At 41.3% G+C, this 22,720-nt stretch overlaps 4 protein-coding genes across 4 annotated transcripts; 1 reads left to right on the forward strand and 3 right to left on the reverse strand.

Annotated features, from left to right (window-relative positions):
- Positions 1-29: 29 nt before the first annotated feature.
- On the reverse strand, positions 30-2,860 carry prf1.5 (perforin 1.5). Its single transcript, XM_029511271.1, has 5 exons — positions 2,651-2,860; positions 2,006-2,281; positions 1,549-1,820; positions 1,276-1,417; positions 30-1,098 (listed from the first exon to the last, which is right to left on the reverse strand). Exons 2-5 carry the CDS (start codon positions 2,273-2,275, stop codon positions 211-213), a joined length of 1,572 nt encoding a protein of 523 aa, XP_029367131.1. The 5' UTR covers positions 2,276-2,281; positions 2,651-2,860; the 3' UTR covers positions 30-210.
- An 822-nt stretch (positions 2,861-3,682) lies between these two features.
- mpeg1.1 (macrophage expressed 1, tandem duplicate 1) lies at positions 3,683-6,738 on the reverse strand. Its single transcript, XM_029510861.1, has 2 exons — positions 6,281-6,738; positions 3,683-5,945 (listed from the first exon to the last, which is right to left on the reverse strand). The coding sequence occupies exons 1-2, from the start codon at positions 6,722-6,724 to the stop codon at positions 4,269-4,271; spliced, it is 2,121 nt and encodes a 706-aa protein (XP_029366721.1). The 5' UTR covers positions 6,725-6,738; the 3' UTR covers positions 3,683-4,268.
- Positions 6,739-9,877: 3,139 nt separating this feature from the next.
- On the reverse strand, positions 9,878-10,701 carry LOC115049150 (protamine-like protein). The gene has a single exon (XM_029511157.1). The coding sequence runs from the start codon at positions 10,645-10,647 to the stop codon at positions 10,084-10,086; it is 564 nt and encodes a 187-aa protein (XP_029367017.1). The 5' UTR covers positions 10,648-10,701; the 3' UTR covers positions 9,878-10,083.
- Positions 10,702-13,129: 2,428 nt separating this feature from the next.
- tspan36 (tetraspanin 36) lies at positions 13,130-20,018 on the forward strand. The gene is made up of 7 exons (XM_029511156.1): positions 13,130-13,342; positions 16,240-16,431; positions 16,693-16,767; positions 16,944-17,039; positions 18,016-18,165; positions 18,357-18,440; positions 18,951-20,018. The coding sequence occupies exons 1-7, from the start codon at positions 13,283-13,285 to the stop codon at positions 19,029-19,031; spliced, it is 738 nt and encodes a 245-aa protein (XP_029367016.1). The 5' UTR covers positions 13,130-13,282; the 3' UTR covers positions 19,032-20,018.
- Positions 20,019-22,720: the final 2,702 nt, after the last annotated feature.

Here is a 22,720-nt window from a genome sequence, read left to right on the forward strand (position 1 = left end):
TACAGCTGACAGTGTTGTGAAATGAAGATTTTTTTTTATTTGGGTAGCCCAATGGACACGAGGACATTGACCTAGTTATTTAGTACAGAGACTGTCTAGTCTCCAAATGTATCCAAATGTATCCCGTTAAAATGTGTAGGAAATTCTTTTCAGACATTGTGACACTCAATATCATTACAGAAAAGACTCCACTGTATTCAAATAATAATTCTACTCAGCAATGGGGGAGTATCGTCCACACTTGAAACCTGTCAGGTGAGTATCACATTTTACAGTGTAGGTGAAGTAGAGAACTCCTTTGCTGAGCTGGCAGCTGAGCGAGTGAGTCCCTCGTTCAGGAAACACAACACATATTCCAGCTCTGTCATTATATAAAACATCCCGGTCCCAGACTTCAAACCTCAACTCTTGACCCAGTTCAACTGAGCCATAGTCATACGTGGCATTCCACACTGGGTCATTGTTGTCTAGTATAGTGTTGGTCTCCTCGTACATGCCATTGTAGAAGATTTTCACGTAGGCATCTGTTTTGGTGAAGGTGTCGGCCCTCAGACCTGCAGCTCTGTGGATCTCCAGTCTGAGACTCCCTCTGCCTGCCCTTAAAGGACAGCAGTTGTGGTCCAGGTTGGGTGTTGGAGAACAGTTCTTGGATACAGCCTGACCTGCCTGTAGCTGGTTCTCTTTAATGTACTCTGTGATGATGCTTCTCAGATTGGCACTGATGTGTGAGTCCTCCACCAAATTGTGCAGAGGGAAGATGGCATAAGAAACCACGTCAGGGTTGCTGTGGAGGCTGTTCATCCAGCTCTGGTATGCTTCAGAAGGGTCCTGCTGGTAGAGGATGTCGGGGAAGTACCTTTCCCCTCCGATAACCTCACTCTTGTGAGTCATGAAGCCTTGGTAGAAGCCCATGCTCAGATTGCCCTTCAGGAGGTTCTCACACTTGTTGGAGAAGGAGGCATTAGCAGGGAAAAAACCAAGAGCCGCTCGGAGTTCAATGTTCAGGCAGTTTTTGATCTCAGACTCAGAGAAACCCTTCAGTGTGGCCAGGCAGGTCCTGAAAGCAGTAATTCTTCTCACCTTACCACCAAGTTGGACCTGGAAAACACAAACATAACGAAATGACGTTTGAAAGTAGCATGACCCATCTTCCATGTCTGTGGCATCTTTAACAATGTTTTTGTGGTTAAAACATAACTATAGCTATATAAAAAAGCATCCTGTGGTTGATGAGGCATGGAAAGGAGTCCCTGCTCATGCATCACTTTGTTTGACCTGGTGTATGTAGTGTGTCCCATAGGTGTCTATCAGCCGTCTATAAAGGGCTCTGCTCTGGCTTGTGTCCAAACTCTGTGGGAGTCTCTTCAGATGCTTTGTGAACTCTGCACTCAGTTGGGGATGGTCAGCCAGCCTGTAGCTGTAAGAACAAAAGGAATGTGGAGTTTATATAAAAATATAATCTTTATTTTTCTATAATAAACATTTAACACTTTTCTCACCTGAAGTCATTGTAAGCATGATTAAAATGTTTCATTAGTTCCTCTTTACCTGTAGTAGGTGCAGCTAATTTCATGGATGGCAAATGTGGCTTTGTCCAGGCTGTGCTGCGAACGAGCAAACCTTGCCAAGTCTGAGCGGCTTCCTCCAAGCACTGCCTTGCCAATATTATCGAGGCTCAAACCCAAATCCCAGTTGTTGTTAACCAGGGAGTTGGAGCTACGCAGCAGGGAGTCCACAGAGTGGTGGAGGGCACTAGACAGCTGCTTATTGCAGCGGCTGAAGGGACGCCAGTCAAGCACTGCTGCTGGGAGCCTCTGAACCTGTGACAGATAAAAGCGACAGGATGAGGATGCAGGTGGAGGAAGAAAATAGTTCAAGGAAGCGGCGTGGGGTGGGACTGAGCAGCTTGAGCTCTGTTTTAAGTAAGAGAGGTTAGTTTAGACTGAGTGAAGATGCTGTGAAGGAGAAGTAAAAGGGGAAGGCTGAGCAGTTGAGCAGATGTTACCTGTCCTCCTTGGAAGCGGTTTGGACACAGTGTGCAGGTGTGGTTGTCAGACATATGAGCTTTGACATTGATGACATACGCCCCTGTTCGTTGCATCCGCACCACATCAAACCCCTCTCCTGCCAGGTTGTGACCGGGGACGAATGGAGCTTTCTCACATTCTACCCCAGAGCCAGTCCGACAGCCCTGAACCACACAGAGCTCCCGCACAACTGGAAAAGCCAACATTATCAGAACGAACTTGCTCCACTGATACCTTTCTGCTTTCATGGTGACCTAAATTTAACAGAGCACAGGAGAAGACGGTGAAGTCTAAATTTGATATATTATGTATGCAAGGATGCTTTTGATACGGGATATTCCCTTTAATATGTAATTACTCATAAATCCCTGCAAAAGTGTCTTTAATAGCATCAAAGTTGATCTATCTGCTTTTAAATTCAAACACTTTTCCATATTTCTGCCAGCGAGCAGCCTTCTAATAGGAGATGGACTTTGTCTGCAACACAGCACATGCAGATGAGCTTCTAATCCACTATCCTTTTTAAACTGGAGTAATCCTGCCACAGATGTCAACATGTAAAACGTGCATGGAAGAGACAGGCTCTAAAACCAGCACAGTATCAGAGGATGTGCCACTCTTACCTTGGCCTGTCAGTGTTATTGTCCTTCAGTTTGTTTCGTTGTCTTCCCCAGCTGTAACGCTCAATGGAACGTTTCAGTCAAAAGGATGAACTGCGAACTGGCTGAAGTCTTGATCTTGCTGGAATTTAAACCACTTCTCAGAGAGCGTGTTGGCTCCTCTGGCAGGCTGTCTGTCCTGAAAGCCTAGTGGGTGCACTCTTTGTCTGCCCTCTGCCTCATGAAACAGCAAAGGAGGGAGTTTCCTGCTTCAGGGCTGTGGAGCTGACTCTAACTCTGCTCCTCTCTCTCTCTCTCTCTCTCTGTCTCTCTCTCCTCCCCAAGGCTTTAGTAATTTCCTCAGCATGAGTGGGTTTGTTTTCATATTCAAGGCCCAGCTTTATGAATCCGTCACAGCTGTGTGTGCATTTGTGGGGGAAGGAGGTTTTGTACAGTCACGAGAGAGAAGATGCACTTTAGCCAGAGGGCTCTTTACAGGAAATGAATGTGCATGTATGTCGGTCTGTTGGGTTTTTGTCTATATAATGTCTCAGCCAGCCTTTTTGTCTACTGACGACCTGACCAAAACATGAGGTCAGCGGCGCCAGTGTTTGTTTTTTTGTTGTTTTTTCTTTTTTGGTCCAATGAGGTCTGGCAAGATAAGTGTTGCTCTGTCCAAGAGGTTTTATTCACCAGCAAGAGGGAGAAGAGATTTGTTTTTCAGCCCAAATTTGCAGTTGTATTCAGTTGAACCAATGTGTGCTTGCTGCCACGGCTGCAGACTATCATATGCCTATCAGCAGTGGGTTCATTTTAACTGGCACGCTTTGTTCATGTTAACAATAATACTGCTTAGCATCAGTACACATTTAGAAATCTAATACACATCATGCAGACTATTGACTTCATCCAAGGTTACACTCAAATATATATATATATATGATATTTCTTTTTTTTTTTTTCCCTTTTTTTTTTAAACACAATATTCCCACAATTTCACACAAGTAGGGACTTAACAGGTATGAATGCAGCGAAAGGGAGGACATCAATCCAGGAAATGTTTGTAAATGACTTTAATTGATACTTAGGCACAGTGCAGAAGGGGTAAACTGACAAGCACTCACAAATACAGTTGATTTTAGTTGCAAAGTTGCATTTACAAAAGTAAATTTGGCAAATTCTTATATTCCTAAAAAAAAAAGGTCAGTAAAATATGATTTGCTAATTGTACATTTAAAACAAGTCATAGAGAACAAAGCAAATCCTTTAATTTGGAATTATAAAGGTTTAGCATGTCATTGTGTGTCTTGGCCTCATGGGGGGAGTGGTGGTTCACTGTGGTCTTTGGTGTGATTTCTAAGGCTCTGTGATGTAGTGATGTAGTCTTTTTGATCTAACAGTAAGAAACTGTCTTAAAAATTTGACACATTTTTAATGGCGAAAAGTTCCCTTAATGCTACTCGAGAAAAATTAATCAAACCAGTAAATTATATTTTACCATTGTTTGCTTCATTGTAAAAAATTCAGCAGAATATAATAGACCCGTACACCTCAAAAGTTATTGCATAGGAAATGTACTAACAAACTGTTAGTTTAGATGAAACTGCTGCTGCGTGCTAAGCCTCGAAGTTGTGCGTCTTTCTCAAGCCCCATCTTGCAGTACAGCTGTCTCTTCGTTGTGCTCAACCTCTCCTTGTATCTCCTGGTAGCCTCTAGCTTTCCTGAGCCCAGACAGCTTTTTCCTCCTCCTCACTAAGATCACTGCCAAAATGACCGCCAGTACAACCATGGCAATCACCCCAAAGGCCACACCTACCACTTTTCCACTAGACGTCTGACTGAACTCTGGGTTAAGTTTGCTCGCAAATTCCCTCAATTCCTCTGGTTTGACAAGTTTCCATGTCTTGGTGGACCCTACTCTCACCCAGCTCTTCTCTCCCTCAGTCATGACCATTACAGTGTTGGTGGCCTGCATGCTGGTAAGTGGAGGATTTGTGAAAGGAGGAAGGTGGACTGGCTGCAGCTGTCCGCCTGTAAACAGTCCTGACTCGACACAGTACAGAATTTCACAGCCGTCGCTCACTGTAGCAAGGTGCTGACTGAACTTGGGAGGGCAGCGACGTTGGTTTCTCGCCAGTGGGTTGCTTGACTGACAGCTAAAGAGGCCTCCGAACGGCACTGCATATCTGGCACCAGTTTCATAGTCGTTACTCACACAGATCATCTGGCCATCTGAGAGAAACTTGACTGGAAAGAAGTTTTGTGGGCAGCTTTTTGATTTGGTAATGGGGTTCAGAAGAGAGGGGCTGTATATGCCACCAAAAAGATACCCTGTGTTGTCCGGGGCCTTTCCGTCTACAGAGCACCAGTAGGTGTTGATCTGAGCAGAGCGAACATGGTAGAGATCCTGACAGTCTGACTTATGACAAGTCTTCAACCATAAAAACCCACAGGCATAGGATCTCTCATAACAGTGTTTCTCACTGTAACCCTGCTGTCTCACCTCTGATCTCAGAAAAGTTGGGCTGTAAGGTGAGCGGCAGGAGAATGCACCTGTATCCGGGTTTTTCTGGGACAGGGTATCACAGAGAGGACCAGCATCTGGGCTGAGGTGTTTACACTCTTGGTAAACGCCACCAAAACTGAGGTTTGTAGCGGGGCCCTCACAAGAACCATCATCAACATTGGCCTGGAAATTAAAGTTATTGGAGCCGACGGTGGCGCAGCCCGGACGGGTGTTGACCCTGTAGTACCGCTCTATGGCTTCACTCAGTCTGAGGGCCACTTTGTCAATTGTGGGCTGCGGCAGATCAGGGACGGTGTTGATGTTTATAAAGGCGTTTAAGGGAAGTCCTGCGCGATCAATAGCCACCAGGTTGTTCCTGGTACTTTCCTGCCACTTTTGCAAAGTGATGCCAGGATAGAAAGGAGTGCCTCCATGGCTTTGAACGAGAGAGTACTGAATATTGGACTGGTATGTTTGAAGTGATGAGCTGCTTTGGCTACTTTTACTGCTTATGTCAAACTTGAGTTTGTCAAAGAAGTTGAGGCCAGCCAGACTTGTGACAGAGGTACTCTGTGAGACGCTGTCTGACACATAGGTAGAACGGAGATAGTCTTCCTGCACCAAAGAGGCCCCGGCATCAACACTAGTGATAACATGAGTTCCATAGTCCAGCACCATCTTCTCTGAGAGATAATCTGCATTCCTGGTCTGGTTGTTTTCAATTGCATCACCGATCTCTTTAACCTGTTGAGTGAAGCGTGTGTCCAGAGTGAAGTCTGGATACGTCTTCACTGTGTAGATGAAGTTGCGAACCTTTGAAGGAAACAAGTGAAACTACATTAAATACTATGCTGCCGCTGTTGGCATTTGATTTGTTCTTAAACATCTTTTTCACATCTGTCCAGAGACTACAGATGGTCTCCTGGCTATAGGTGTATTTATAGCATCGTTTCAGCAGCGTTTCAAATCATCAGTGACACAAATATTAAGGCAGCTGTCATTTTTCAACCAAATTTGGAGGAATCGAGCAAAATCAAGTAGGCAACAATTAAAAAAATATATTATTCCAGCTCTGGAGTAACAAATCATTTTTAATTTTTTAAATTTTTATTTTACACATCTAAAGAAAAACAATACAAAAATCGTACCTGCACCCTGGCTGTAGTTGAAGAGTCTTTGACTTGGTGGGTTTTCATCCTCAGGCTTTCAACAGAAAATTTGCCATTAAGCACGGAGAAGAAGGATATATCTGCGTTTATGCTGTGAGCTGTTGAGCTTTTTTGCTCCAGCCAGGAGTCAATAATTTCAGAGTTGGTTTCCAATCCCGTCTGTTTCTGAGGAATGACAAACACTTCGTCCGGGATGAGGTAGACCCCATCCTCAGTGGCCTGGCACTGGAAGTAGCTGAGGTTCATCACTCGGCCCATATCCATGTTCCGGATGTTGTCCCAGCCTCCACCAGGCAGCACCTCCAGTGCTGGGATGGAGAGGTTGGTGCGACATTGTCTGAGGCCGTTGGTTGGCCGGCTGATAGGGACAGGAGAGGAGATATGAAGGAGAGAGAGAGCCAGGAGACTTGCTACCGTCTTCATGCTGACTATATCCTAAATGACCAAACATTGTTTCAATATTCAGTGTTATCTGAGCTAAGTTCCTCCTTTTCTGATGGTGTTGGATTTCACAATGAGGAAAAACAAGCTGTGGCAGTGGATAAAGTTTTGCTTTCATTTCCTTGCCTGAATAATTGTATATACCAAGATACATTTTATTTAGACTACTGATAAACCTAAAAGGTTTATCTAAGAATAGCCAACATAATTTTCTATCATGGAAAAATAACTTTAAACAAACTAACTCTGTATAAAATAACTTTGGCAATACCATAGGAATCTTTTGTTGAGCTCTACACTGAAATTAAAATCCCTCATTTAGTGTGTTGTAAAAACACAGAATGCCAAAGCTGAGATGAACTCCATTAATGTTTCAGGCTGGAAGATTTTAGTTCTTTTTTTTTTTTGTAATTCAAATTCTCTTGAGAATGCTTAATGACCGGGTTTATGTCCTCCCTTTACTGGGATAGTACATTTATTGGATGAAATGGTGCTGCCAGATTCTTCTCTATAGTAGCCCACACTAAACCAGATACCGTTCTCCTCCAGTGATTGAATATCTCAGCCATCTCAAATGACAAACTGTATCACCTAACATCTGGGAGACTAAGCCCTCCCTTCTGTTTGTGCGCACACATCTTACCCCATTTAAATCTGGGCTTCCTCCCTGCCCATAGAAATTCTCTAATTACACTCTCATATTGTTTAAAAATGTGATCAGTCTTACATTATGGATATAGAGTTAAATTGAGGCGTTATTACCATTTTAATGACTTTTGTCTTCCCCCACAGACTTTGGTTTAACTTTCCCCATTTGCCCAAGTTCGTTATAATGTCTTGAAGGAGAGGTTCAAAATTAAGTGCCGTCATTTCACTAAGCTCTGAAGTTAATTTAATGTCCAGATAAATCATGCCTTTGGGAGTCCATCTAAAATTGTATTGTTTTATTATATGTGGGTGACAGTGCTTAGATATAGGCATTGCCTCTGAGTTAGTTACATTTATTCAATAGCCAGATATCTTCTGAATCTATGGTGTCCATTAGTGCAGGTAAAGAATTGTGGGGCTCACTCGTCAGGAAAAGAATATCATCCGCTAAAGCATTAATTTATGTTCACTCCTTTAATGGCAGGGTTTGCTCTTATGGCCACTGCAAGGGGTTCCAGCGCAATTGAGAGGGGGAGACTGTAGTTCTTTTCAGGTGCAGGCATTTTCCCTCTCATCTCTTTGTTTATTCCCCCACCAAAAACACAGACTGTTACCTAGTTAAAGAAGGTAAGAAAACCCAGGAGTTTAAACGAGCCAGGTTTCACAGTTTTTTAGAACCATTATTAAACTCTTAATATAGCATCAAAATTGTTAGACTTCCCCCCATCAAAAGGAACAGAAAGCATACAAGAGAACAAAAACCAATAAGGAAGCTGTTATGTTTGCATGAAGTGTGCAAATGTCACGAGTGCACATGTCTGGAAAAGGCCTGTGGGAATGACTCACCACACACCAATCACAGCAAAACCTGAACGTCTGGAAAGCTGCTTGAGATTATTACCTGCAGTGATTCAGTGGATGATTTTACAGTAAAGTATTAGCTATTAACAATGTCAGGAGCAACGTGAAGTGTCATTTTTTTTGTCATCCATTATCGAGCCACGTAGAAGAAGATTAATCATTAAACATTATAAATTATTTTTTGACTGGCTTTGGCTATGCACTTTCAGCTATCAGCTATTATCAGCACACACCTCTGACAAAAAAGGACATGACTGAACTGAAAATAGGGAGTGGCTGGATAACCTTCACCACATTCAATCTTATATACAGTACAGGCCAGAAGTTTGGACACACTTTCCTATTCATTTGAATGACAAACTTTTGGCCTGTACTGTACATCATAAACACATGGGTGAAAAAGTACTTATTAACTTACTGGCTGTTCATCTTTCAATGGACTCAACAACTGCTGTGAAATTAGCTCCTTCATATTCATAAAAATAGCAGAACAGAAACAGCTTAGTTAAATTTCAATTTCAAAGGTTTATATGTTTGTGGACATAACAGTTTCTTCTTCAGTTCAAACAGAACATCTTTTCACAGGAACTTGTTTCAGAAGGCTCAATCAAGAGTCACTTCCTCGACCCTCATTCACTTCATGTCTGTGGACAATGGGAGGAAGCTGGGCTCACCGACACCAGGACTAGGGTTCGAATCAAGAACTTTCTAGCTGTGAGGACGGTGGTAGGCCACCCGCTGGTCCACCGTGACCTCCTCTGCGGTCAGACCCCAAACCGACCAGTAGATGGCAGCAGAGAGGCAAACAGCTGAAGTGCTTCAGTTCACAGCACCGACAGACTGTTTTTTTTTTTTTTTACTCTTGTTTTAGTTTTTTTTTGTCGTTCTTTCTATCCAATAGAGATGACTGCATCTGCTTTTCTACCTTCATCCTGATCTTGGATGAGGATGACGTGTCTGTGTTCATCTGTATTCATCACTATCGAGCTGAGGCCCGTCATGTTTTTTTCCTGCTGGAGATAAGAGCAGCCATAACGAACATGACCTGTCACGCCCATTCAGCCTCTGAGCTGGCGACTGTCCCAGCTGCTGTTTCATGAGCGATCCCACCCACTGTCATTGACACATCACCTTCAGTGAAACAAGCACAATAACAAACAAAACACGAGATCTATATATTTGTTGCAAGCAAAATTACTTTTCAGCACCCCCCCCGTCCTTTGCATCGGTGACAAAGCGTTCTCTTTTCTTTTTTTGCAACTAATGTGTGACTGCAATATCTCTAACTGTTTTTTTTTTTTTTTTTTAAAGAAGTAGTGAAATCTGGGTAAATTCACAGAGCTGGGCGTCCTCTCACTGTGCGTAATAGTGCACAGTGAGAGCGGTAAAGGCGCCGCTCCAACTTTCTATTGTCAAGCGAATTAGATTGTAAGCGCGAAAACAGAGAGGGCTACCATGATCAGCTCTTTGCCCGCTAAATAACCAAGGTTTTCTTAACCAAGGCATTAAATATATTTTCTGTAGCCAAATGTTCTTACTCAGACAGAGAAGAAATAATCTGCTCCACATCCAGCTTTTCCAAGTTGGTTCTTGGAGAAACTGATAAAATGACACATGACACTCGAGTGACACGTTAAAAAAGGTTTATTATTTCCAGGAGCGGTTTAAATCATTGCTGGTCATAGCAAGACTGTGGCAAGAAAAGGTGTGTAAAAAAGCAGGTTCTGTATTTTCTACGACAGGAATTTGTAAGAACTTAAGCTCAGTCCACACAAAGTCAAACTCCACTTTAAACACCTTTGGGTGGCCAGAAGTGTTCAGAGGGAGATGATTCACTTCTTGGCAGCAGCTCTGGTCCTCCTCGACTTGCTCACCCTGCGCTTGGCCTTCTTGGGACTCTTTGGCTTCTTGGGCTTCTTGGCTGCAGTGGGCCTCTTGGCTTTCTTAGGACTCTTTGTCGTCCTCTTCTTCTTTGGTGACTTCTTGGTTGCTGGAGTACCACCTACAGCTGCTTTCCTAGCTCCAGTCCTTTTGACCTTTTTGGCCTTTGGCTTCTTCTTTTTGACCAACTTTTTCTTCCGAGGTGTGGGGGGCTTCTTGTTCAGTTTGAAAGAGCCCGAGGCCCCAGTACCTTTGGTCTGGACCAAGGATTTGTTGGCCAACAAGCGCCTGATGGCGATGAGGATCCTGGCTTTGTTCTTCACCACATCGTATCCTCCAGCCTTCAGAGCCTTCTTCAGGGCTGCTAGGGAAATGCCACCACGCTCTGTGGATGCAGACATGGCCTTCAGGATCAGGTCTGACACTGTGGGACCTGTCTTCCTCCTCTGAAGCCTGGCTCTCTTCTTCGGAGATTTGGCCGGAGCTGCCAATGGCAAAGCAATCACCGCAGACATTGTAATAGCACCGCTGCTGGCTCTGATGAGTGAGGTTCACACAGACGAGGGCAGGCTGATATCTCTGCTTGCCCCCTTGACGGGGTCAGGGTTGATAAAGCCCGAATGAGAGCCGTGTAGAGTGAAACCCGCCACTGCGGTGCGCCTCTTCTCGTCCACTCAGACTTGATAAAGTTTGTGTTTTCTCCAGCTGCATTATTCCCTGAAAATCCTACATAAAATGATGAATATCCGTTTAAAAATCACAGAATAAAAATCAGCACAGTCCCAACTTTTTATTTATATATTTTTATTCAGGGATTTGATAAAGGTTTGTAGCTGAATTAGGGGTTGACTTTTGTGAAGTGTAATTTGAGGCACAAATTTTTAATATTTAACAAAGTTACACTATCAAAACAATAAAATTAGGATTTTTGGAATTAAATCAGGGTAAATTGTTATTTGTCTGATTTAGTGGCTATGAAAGTTAATCATATTTCATTTGCTTTTTATCATTTAATTCCTTTAAGTAGGATCAAAGAAACACAGTTGCCTTGCAGAGCCGGTGCAGAGTGACTTGAACATGGATACAAATTCCTGAAATGCAGAGGCAGGCAGAGCCTTAATAAGAGCAAGATGTTAAAACTGTTTAACAAAAGATATTAAGTTGCATATTATCATTTCTTACACTGTAAATATGACTATATGTTCCTTTATGGGTCTGTGTGGAGGTGGACCTCTGCCAGATTAAGGGTTATCAGGCTGTGGGGAGGGGCACTCAGAGAAACAAATTCAAGATTAATTTCCCGGGTCTTTTTGAATTTCAGCTCTTAATGAATCCATTATTGACAGATGGATTCATGTAAAGGTCCGCATTTCTGTACATTTAAAACCAGGTTATATCATGTGACAAGCACAACCTACAGTTTTCAACTCTATTTGTCCTCTATGATGAATTAAAGCAGTGCAAAAGAATCAGTCAAGCAGTTTATGACATTACAATGACTTCTGTCTTCTGCAATGACAATGAGTCTGTGTCAGCCAGTGTAGGTTAGTATTACCCAGACTGTCTGAACAATTCAAATAAGGCAAATTCATGTCATAAATTTAAATGCATAAATGTGTGTGACCATTTTGTGTTCTTTTAAACAGTTGGGCGGATTTTCATTTTGATCAATTCACAACTCAATTTCCACAGATTATATGATGCATTGATGAGACATCAGTATTTTTGTATTTTCTGCATTAATGATATTCAACATTCAGACATGTTTGGGGATGTTTTGAACAAAAATAAGTAAGACAGACCTTCAACAACAAACACAAGTTGGTGTTATTGGTTGAACTGGATTTGAAAGAATGATCTTGAAGAAAAAAAAAACAACCCCTAAAACTGGGTAGAACAATTGGATGAACATTTGATATAATTTAATTTAACTGGGATGTGATTATTAGACACAGGCTGAAATATCAGTAATCGTGACTGTTTCAAATATACTTTCCAACTGCTTGAGCCACAGAGATAATGTGAGTGTGTGGGGGAAAAGATTGGAAAGTTTAACTGCTGTAGCGCACTGATAGCGCCTCCTCCTGTTAAACTCACAAACACACGAAAAGTGTTGTTCAGCAAAGGGAAATAGATATCAACAAAATTACAGTTCTGTGTTTTAATGATGATTATCCTGGTGATGGTGATGTGTTGAAACCTTTAGATTAATTTTGTTATGGATGACAAGTATCAAAGCAGGTTAATGAGGTCAAGTTGCCTTGGAGCAAGAGGAGAAAGTCCCTAACAGAAAGCCCCTTTTTATCTGTTGTTTTTGCTGTATATGCTGCTTGGATTTGATGATAATGCGGTCAAACTTCAAACCACAACTTTCGCTTCACTAAGGAAAGAGGTACTGTAGTCATTTTGGTTTGTCTTGGGGTAAATGTAAAGTAGAAAAAAAAGGAGAGAATAAAGTGAGTTTTGCTTTTAGTTTTTATTTTAGTTTATTTGCCACTCTATGTCTCAGTCCAAAGCGTAGCCTGATGCCTGTTCCTTCAAACTTTTAGGTAGGTTGAGTCAAATCACCCAGATTCAGACTGAAAGACAAAGGCAGTCTGACGAAAACCAAACCACTGTAGCATTAAAAATACGCCAGTGTTTCCTGTTTTTCTCTCATAGTATGTCATTGTACTGACTGCTGGTAGTCCCTGTGCTCTGTGCCCTTTCAGTATATCCATAGATTGACAGCCCTTCTGCAGAAACAGCAGCAGTCCAAGTAAAAATAAAAAATAAAAAGATCCCGGTTATTATTATAGAATATTGCCTTTTATGTTTGATAAGACACAAATGTATCAGAAAAAAAATAATTATGGTTAAATTAAAGTGTGTCGTTTTTTGTGTACAATGGAAATCTCTGATATATGTTTTGCAGTCCTGTGTGAGCTGTGTGTGTGTCATCAGTGTGTAATGTGATGGAGCTCCAGCTGACGGATGGTCAGACCTGCTCTCCTGCCCGCAGCATGTGATCATGTGATCACATTCAGCGGCACACACACACACACAAACAGGGAACTTGTGATCGAGGAAGGAGCGAGTGAACGGGGATAAAACCCGGAGCTCGGCGAGCCCACAGTTTCTCCTCCAACCTGCCCACCGCGATCGGGAAACATGGACTGCGGGATCTTCACGTCCAAGACCATCCTCCTCTTCCTCAGCTTGATATTTTGGGTAAGTCGTGCGGTTGTATGGATCTGAATCTTTATGGAGACAGCTGAAGAAAGAACAGCTGAGATGTGCTTGGTGTATTTTTCCTGTAAGCCATCTTTATTTGTTATATAGTTATCGATGAGCCCCGGGCTTTATTTTTATTTATTTTTTCCTCAGGCTAACATTTTAAATCAGAGTCTAGACTGGATAACCAGCCTGACAACCTACAGTCAGATGTGCCCTGGAGATCACTTCCCCATTTTAACCCTCACCTATCGTTGTTTACATTTAAACATTTAATTTGATATAAAGTAGTAATTCTTAGAAATAATCACATTTCCCAATTCTGTGAAGGGCAGCCTGAGGGCAGTGATTTAGTGAGCCAGACTACAGAGGCTGGAAATGAAAAAGTGGAGAATTTACTGGGCTACTCCTGACCTGATCAACATCTGGGTCTGTGTCATCATGAATATTGCACAGGATGTGTATATTGTTGGCTTGTAATTCACCATGTCTCGCCTCATTTGGCTCGCTGACAGACAGACACATCAGTTGACCTCCGTCTTTCTCAGAAGAGGAGTTTTGTTAAACCTTTTCTTTGGCTGTTCTCTGTAATTAGATTACTGTGAGATAAAACTGCCTCCTGTGTTTATTTGCAAAGTAAACCACAGACACTGATTATTGTTTGAATACAAATGAACATGTCTGCTTTTTAACTTCAGCATTCACAGACTTGTTCCTAAAGTCATGGTTTATCTTCCCCTTTGTGTATCACATTTGCCATTTTCAGGGTTTATTGCATTCCGCTCTCCTTTATAGTCATTTCTTTATTTCTCACTTCTATACAATATTTTCCTACCATATGACAAACGCTAGTTGTAGACAGTGTTGTTTTCTATTAAGGAAGCGGTATCATCTCTCGTTTATCAGCCACGTAACTCAAAAAGTCCCAAGTTAGTTTTGCTCTGTTTGTTCGAACAGCTGCGTCTCAGTTTGTCACACCAGCTGACTCCTAATGAAGAATGAGAGGCTGTTTGGCCTACAGTAAGACGCACACGCAAAAAGAAGTCACTACTCATCTTTGAATTTTCCACTGATTCACAAGTTTGTGAATGTTGATCTTCGGTGAGTAAGATTACGAGAAATTGCTCATTTTGATCAAGATGAACTGAACATGGGACAAAGGGGAGATGTTGCTGATTGGACATTTAAAAAGAAGAAGAAGAAGAAAAATCAAAGTTCAAACATGATACCAGCTGATCCTTTTATAGTCTACCTGCAGTCTGTCTTTTAAAATCACACATGGCGAAACACAGAATACACCCACAAAAGTTTAGTTAATCTTTGAAGCGGCAGGTATATCTTTTTAAAGAGTTTTAGTGACTGTATAAAATGATCCATCTCACAACTGATAGAATGGTGTGAAGGTATTCTAAAATGTAATCAGTTAAAGTGTCTAAATGTGTAGTAAATAGGCAATAGGCCTTTGTTTACTTAACAAAACAAAGGTTTGTTCTGAGCACGCTGGAAGTGCATGAGCGGGAACACGATGGCTGCTTTCTTCTGCCCTTTGACCCCGGCCATGGGTCCAGGTCAGTTACAAAACATTTTCATGGCCACAGAGAGACAAACACCGCCCCAAAGGTTTCCCACATTCCAGAGAGGTGCCACCGGGCATAGGTGCCGTATGTTGTCTAAGCGTCTTTGCGCAGCTTCTCAGGCACAAGATCAGAGATTCTGGAAAGATTAGGGGGGGGCACAAGGGAGGGAAGGAGGTCAGTGGGGGGACGCACCACTCCACTGGGATCCCGTGACTATGGAGTGATTAAGAGAAGAGAGTCATGAGGCTGAACTGAACTGAATGATTGGTAGGCTACACAAATTCTCATTTTCACACAGGGACAAACAAGAGCAAACCATGTGCAAATCATTTCATGAGCTGGAAATTACACTGATAATGATGCAAATGCACTTCTACCCTTTTCTCACAATACAGGGCAATTTGCACATCAGCTTTTTAAGTGTAATGTATCCAGAAGTTTACATTCTGATGTGTTCTCTTTCTCTACCCAAACCTTTTGGCTGAAGTTTGGATCAAATCTGACACAGTGAGTGTCAAAGGGCGAAAAGGAAGCCAGTCCTGATAATGAGATAAACATTTAATAGTCATTGTTTTCTCAACAGTTACCTCTGTTGCTTATGTGTTTGTATTCTGGACCTTCTATAGCGTTGAGTTTTTAAACCAGATGAGAAAACAGATAAAGAATTAAAGATAAACAAAAAACAATGGTGTGGTTTCACAAGAAAAAGAAAAAAAATTTTTTTTTAGAGTAGTTTATGCACAAAATTGGCCCAGGCACATGAGGTCTTATGACTAATGAGCTCACCACTGAAGCGTGAGCTTGTAGAGAAGTCCTGATGATGGTGTGATTTCATGGGTAATCTTCATCTGACTCCACTGGGACAGGAAACCAGTCCCTGACTCCCTGTGTCCATAAAAGGTCATGTCAGATAAAGATGTTAAAACAAATCCCTCTGTGCGCTATCTGAGAGGGTGCCAAGTATTTTTTGTTGTTCTCTTTTATATTCATTAATATTCATGGTGATAGAGAGGACAAGAAAGATATCTGCATATATGAATGGGAGGTTGAAAAACTGACTCTTTGACTCTTCTTGCTTCTGAGGTTTTATGGAAAATCTGAGTTTAGTTCTTGGCTCAGTACACGGTGCTCAGTGTTCACTGTTCAGTCGTATAAATTTCAGAATGACAGCGATAAGTATGCTGAGAAATGAGAAAGTGCAGTCTCGAGATCAGTGAAAAAAAAAAAGACTGCACATTGTGTGCGCACACATGGTAGCCGTGTTGCTGACTTGTCAACTTTGTTTAACGTGATGTTGGGGATTCTTCCTCTTTGCAGGCTGCAGGAGCAGTGTTGGCCTACGTAGGAGCCTATGTGATCAAGAGCTATGACAACTTTGACAGCTTCATTCAGGACAAGTACACGCTGATACCAGCAGCCATCATCATCGGCATCAGCATTGTCATGTTCTTTTTTGGTCTGTTGGGATGCTGCGCCACAATCCGGGAGTCCAAATTTGGCCTCAGCTTTGTAAGTGTGTGTCTGTGTGTGAGAGAGAGAAAGTGGCCTCAGAGGTGATGTGTGCACTACAATTTGTTTTTCAGTCATTTCTTTGAAACTTTCTCTTTTGTCAGACTCTTTTAATGAACATGCATCTGGAAACATTGAATATTCTTTTTTGCCTTTTCACTCTGTTTCACTTCTAGCTTATTAACACAATAACAAACAACAAATAAATAACAAAAAAATACACAAACTTCTGAACAACCTCTCATTTTCTTTTCTCTTCAGTTCTTCCTGATCATCATGGCGGTCTTTGCAGCTGAAGTAGTTGCTTTGGTGTTCAGCTTCATCTACCGAGGCAGGGTGAGCCAATATATATTCTCTGCCACACATTGCTGCAGTCTGTAAACTCTCAGGGTATATTTAATCTCCATTATTTTAAATCTACTTTGGCACACTTGTATATTGTGTGAGCCTATTAGTAAAGCGCCTGACTGCAAAAAAATTGTGTGTTTTTCTTTATCCCTGTTTCTGCCCAGATAAGTGGAGACCTGGAGCGCTCTATGAATGCCACCTTTGCAAATTATGATGGACAGAGCACAGAGGCCAAAGGTGTGGACTATCTGCAGCAGCAGGTTGGCCTCATGTTCTAATCTATATAAATAGTTTGTCAGATTTTCTCTCTTCCGCTTCACATGTTTTCTCTTACCCATTTATCTGCTTTCATTTCCCTGTCTTGTGCTTTCATTTCACTCCTTTCATTACTTTCTTTCATACCTTAAGACAAAGGAGCCATCTTAAAACACCAACAGCTAGAACACATTTCTTTTCATTCATTCATTCATCTCCTACTGCTTATCCCTTTCCGGGTCACGTTGGGTGCTGGAGCCAATCCCAGCCCACACTGGGTGAGGACGGGGTCACCCTGGACAGGTCACCAGTCCATCACAGGGCCAACATACAGAAACCACAGCCACCCACACTCAGACCTACAGACAATTTAGAGTCCCCATGTGTTACATTCATATGTTTTGGGTGTACATATTGGAAACATTTGTATTGGCCTCAGGAAGAATAGCTTTAGCTTTGCTAAAGCTAATGGGGCTCTTTAGTACACTAAACTAAACTAAACCCAAACATGCACGTCTTTGGACGGTGGGGGAAACCCATGCAGTGTAATTAATATATTGTTGAATGTTGATCTATTTATTGCTTGTTTTTTTTTTTGACAACTGGCCAGATGGAAATGATATCAATAAAGTTAATATTATTTCCATAATAAAACCATGCCCATCAAGCATTTTTATTTTTCAACAGAGCAGATATGTTCTTTTGCACTTCTTGGTCTATCCCATGTCAATGTAAGAAATACAGGAAGTTACTCTTTTAAGTAGTCAAATCAGTTTAATGAAGATTGACAAAAATAAGCAAGATTTCACACTTCCGTAAGTCACTTGCTGGAACTCACAAACCATACCATATGTTAATGTTTGTGAAAGTGTGTAGGTGTCTCATTAACATCCACCTTTCCTTCTCTTTTCATCTTGATTATTTTTTTTTTCTTTCCCTCCTTTGCCATAATTTCTTCATTCTCTCTTTGCCCCTGTGCAGCTGCAGTGCTGTGGACTATATAATTACTCTAGCTGGTCCACCACCACCTGGTTTACCAGCCACAACAAAACTGTGCCTCTGTCTTGCTGTAAAAACAGCACTGCACAGTGCACAGGCAGATGGGACCAACCAAACCTGCTCAACGTAGAGGTAAATCATACTATCACGCATCACCACCTGTGACTCCAAGACAGGAATTATTTTACTCTCAATCATGTTTCTTTGGACTCTTGACTGAGTTTTTTTTTTTTTTTTATTTCTTCAAAATAAAATCTCAGACAGTGTATCTGATGTCATATGAGCATGATCTTACACTGACTTCATTTGTGTGTCCTTTTCAGGGTTGCGAGCTCAAGCTGCTGCACCTCCTGGAGGATGTGTGGGGCTATGCCATGCTGGTCATTCTGGGCTTTGCAATCATCAAGGTAAGGATAGCTGCATACAAGGAGCTGAAGGCAGCGCATTAAATATTTAAATGTTTTGTTTGCATTGATTTCTTATCCAAGCAGTAGCTGTTTGGTATGTTACAGCTCACCGGACATGAAAACCAAATTGAAGTACTGTTGAATGAGAATCAACTAGAGGATTACCCAATTGTGCAAAAGAACGACAGCGTAGTTGGAGACTGCACTTTAAATACAGAACATTTTCTATGTGGCATCCTGTGACCCATTTCAGTGTTTGTGCACTTTACCGAATTATGCTGTTGTAGGTGCAGACCTCAGACATGGCCTTACATGAGGGAAATATCTGTGGTGGTCCCCCTATTTAATGTCCCATGGGCTACTTTATCATTCTTGTTCTTTCACACTGATTGAGAGCAGTCTTTAATACTAGTCTAACCTGCCTCTGGTCCAAAGCCATTCAATTCTCATACCCTATACTAATTCAAAAAATACTTTTTTGTCTGATTGCCTTTACTTTTCCTTTTGCAGTTCTTTGGGATGCTGAGTGTATGTGTGATCACCTGTAAAACTGGCACCCGGAGGAGCGGCTACCAGCCACTCTATGCTTGAAAGACTTCACGACAACACCACCCACCACTTCCTTTAATTTCGGTCCATTAGGTTTATCGATCACTTGGTAACAGCAGTCATCCTCAGTCTACAGTGTGCATTGATTTCCAGTTCAAACATACTCTTTGCACACGTAAGACTATACTTTAGATAATGGCAAACATGCATAAGTGGGAAACTCATCTCATGGTAAGACCACTCCTCAGATGAGATTAACATAAATATGAAAGTGGTTTTGAATTCTGTGTTGTTGTATTCATTTTTTTTTGGAGATTTTTATGTTCAGAATTCCTGAAGTTTCCATTTTGTCTGAACTGCCAAAGGTTCCTGTTCTGTCACAAACTCTTTCATGTAACACAGATGACAATGAGAAAAGAACAATTATTGAGTGATCAAATTAAAAGAATAGCTAATCTTGACTGGGTTTGATTTGCTGGAAGACTCACTCCTCTGAAGCATTTTCTTGAGTAAACCTCATGCAGCTGTGGTGAAATCACAGGAAAGAAAAGGTGACATTATACTGAGCCTCTCATTCTGCTGCATTGTGCAGAAATTATGTTAAAGGTTGTCATTCTTTGGATTATACTGAAATGTAGGAGCACGAACTATACATGAAGCTTTTTGTGATTGTGAAAATTGCCATCCCAAATCATATATTTAGGATGGCAAACTTTAGCCTGCTGAATGAATGAATACAGTATATATCATGATATGGTCAGTTAACTGCATTTTAATAAGTTACAGTTGTGTTTGTTATGTTTCTAAATTAAAAGGGTGAATATTTCACAATAATTTGGAGTATGGTGCGGTTATATTGTATTCTTGTATTGCCTTCCTTTGTGTTTTGAACCTTTTCTGATTGGCATTATATTGATTAGACCAGCTTCATAGATAAGGCATATTGACAGTTGAATCTATATAAAATAAAACTCTTGTGGCTAACCCTGGGCCAAAAAAGAAAAACACCTTTTAGCTTCTTTGCCAACAGCAGTTTTTGTTTTTTTTTTTTTGAGGAGGAGGCTTCTGCACAGGGGGCACATTCAGAACATCACAGTGAGCACAACCCACAGCCATTATCTCTCTCACCTTCTGACTCTGCTGATAAGAAGGCCCTTTACTTTACTTTGGATAGGAGTGTTCTCCTCTATATAAGCCTCAAAAAGATGAATTGAATTATGGACTCATGTTGAGGGGTGCCCCCTTTAATGTCCCCTTTTGATGTAGTGGGTACAGATCCAACTGATGTCAACTATTACCTATTACCCCTTCATAAAAGATTCACACCAGTTGTGCTTCAACCTAAACTTCCTCCACTTTATTAAGTCCCAATCCTGTTATAAACAATTACAGTAATCTGGTAGCATTTCAAGCACTTTCTCGTTTTGTATTTTTAGTTGCAGTAATAAACCAAAGCCAGCAGGTTGTGGTAGAAGGCATGCGCTGAGTTTCAAGGCTCAACCAGCCGTTGAGATGGTGAAGAATCTCAAATCGCACAGATGCAGAATAAGTTTGTCATTCAGTTGTTATATGAACAAAATGCATTGATGCATTCTCACTCAGGTTTTAACAAAACAGGTTTTTATGTTTTGGAGATGGAAGAATCTCATGAATCTCTTATCAACAATTATTTTGCAATTTTATTTTTATTATTATATTGCATAAATTTCATATTAAAATGTTTACATAACTTGTTATTTGTGCTGAAATTCCAGTTACTGCTCTACGTGCGATTAAAAGTTTAGTTCATGCTGTTGCATTTTGGATGTCAGCTGATGTAACTGACCCCGCTGCCCTGTCCCAGTGAGTGCCCCTCTCATATCTCTTGACAACACACCTTATCCAGTGTGCTTCCTCGCTGCTCTAGGTTGAGTTGGCATTTATACACAGCCTGTCCTTTTCAGAGAGTGCTGTTGGCGCACACGTGGCAAGATAACCTTGTCAACAGTGAGTCCTGTTCTCCTCCCTGTTTCCTCACATCTCTTCCTCCTGTCTGTTTATCTGTGTGTGTGTCAGGGTGTCAGTCTCTGGGCTCACCTTTTCTTTCCGACACATCTCTCTGCCTTTTTCTTTTTTACATCTGTATATCTACCTCCTATGTGGACAACTCATCTGTTCTCTACTCTTGTTTTTCTCAACTCTCCTCAATCCGTGATATCTCAAGTGTATATCCCTGATATTAAACAGTGCAACAAGGCCTTAGAGGTGATGGCTTGTTTAGGTTTTTGATCAATGCTTATGATTAAACTGCATCAGCACTTTTTGCTGCTTTTTCAATGGGCATTTTTACTCTAAATATGTTGGGATATGTTGTGTTTTGATGGTTGTAATATAACTGAACTGCTCTAAATAAATTATAAAACTGGTGAAAAAAATAATGGTCCAGATCAAAACTGCTTGGAGACCTGTTCTGCCTTCACTCTGTCACCTTAAAGGTAAACCTAAAATACTCTGAATTTGCTGGGGTAGCAGTTGTTGTCTGTATGATTTGCCAATTTAGGATTTCTTATTCCCTTATGGGCCATCTTTGTACACCCACAGATGTAGCACCACAGATGATGAAGCGCCCATCTCTCTCCCTCTCTCTTTCACTCTCTCTTGCTCTCATTCTTTCTCTCTTGTACTCTCTCTCTCTTTGTCTCTCTCCTCTTTGGTGCAGCAGCTTTCTGAGAAAACATTTGAACAAAGCCAGATTTCGTCATAGGCTGTCTGACTTTTAATTTATTTATTTCCTTTCCTACTTCGACAGGGATCTGTTTGATGGTGGTGAAATGAGAATGACGTACACACACAATGCTACTGAAAGTGAAGAGGTGCGTCCTGAAGAGATCCAGGGAGTCTTTTGCAGAGAGTGACTCCATGCCTCGTGTAACATGAGTAAATATCTTCTCTAGATTTGTTGTATTTTGTGATGTATTTAGCTTTAGCACCAAAAGCACCACACTGAACCCTGCTTTCCACCGACACTTTGCTTTTGAAGATGTACATAATGGGCAATGTCTGCTTTCTTATGGGTTTAATAAAATAAATGCACCTTTACTCCCTTTCATTAGATATTAAGACAAACAGTGTCACCTGGTTTTCTCTCCTTCACCTTTCTTTTTCAGGGCAGACTCATAAATAATGGCCATATGTTATTTAGAACAAGACCAGGTGATGCTGACAATATACCTGCCTGTGTATATTGTGTACCCACCACTATGACGTCTCCATTTGTCAGATGTTATCAGTATTGATTGGAGAGGTCTGCTGGAAAAGAGGAACAGTAATAGAGCACAGACACAACGAACAAAGGCTGTAACAGAATAAATGAAGAGCAGCAGTATCATGGCATTATCTATATTATGTCTAATCCTGTAATTCAAGCTTCACAACATATATTACTACAAGAGATCTCCATGTCATTTCCTTCTCTTTTACTCCCCTTCATCTTCTTTTCCCTTCTTTCTTTTATTGATTATCTTCGGGGATTTTCAGCTTTTAAACTTTTCATGTTATGGAATATTTATAAGAGAAGTCATTTTGCTACAAACATAAGAAAAAGTGCCAGACATTCAAACCCTGGATCTTCCAAAAAGGCAAATAAGAGGTTATTTTTGGAAATGTCAACTGGCTGACACATCAGAGCTTCAGCGCAAAGGGCTTTGACGGCAGGTTGTATTGCTGCAGTGTTTCAGTAGTTGTGTTAGAAC

This window comes from Echeneis naucrates, chromosome 9, assembly GCF_900963305.1.
Source record: "Echeneis naucrates chromosome 9, fEcheNa1.1, whole genome shotgun sequence".
NCBI lineage: Eukaryota > Metazoa > Chordata > Actinopteri > Carangiformes > Echeneidae > Echeneis > Echeneis naucrates.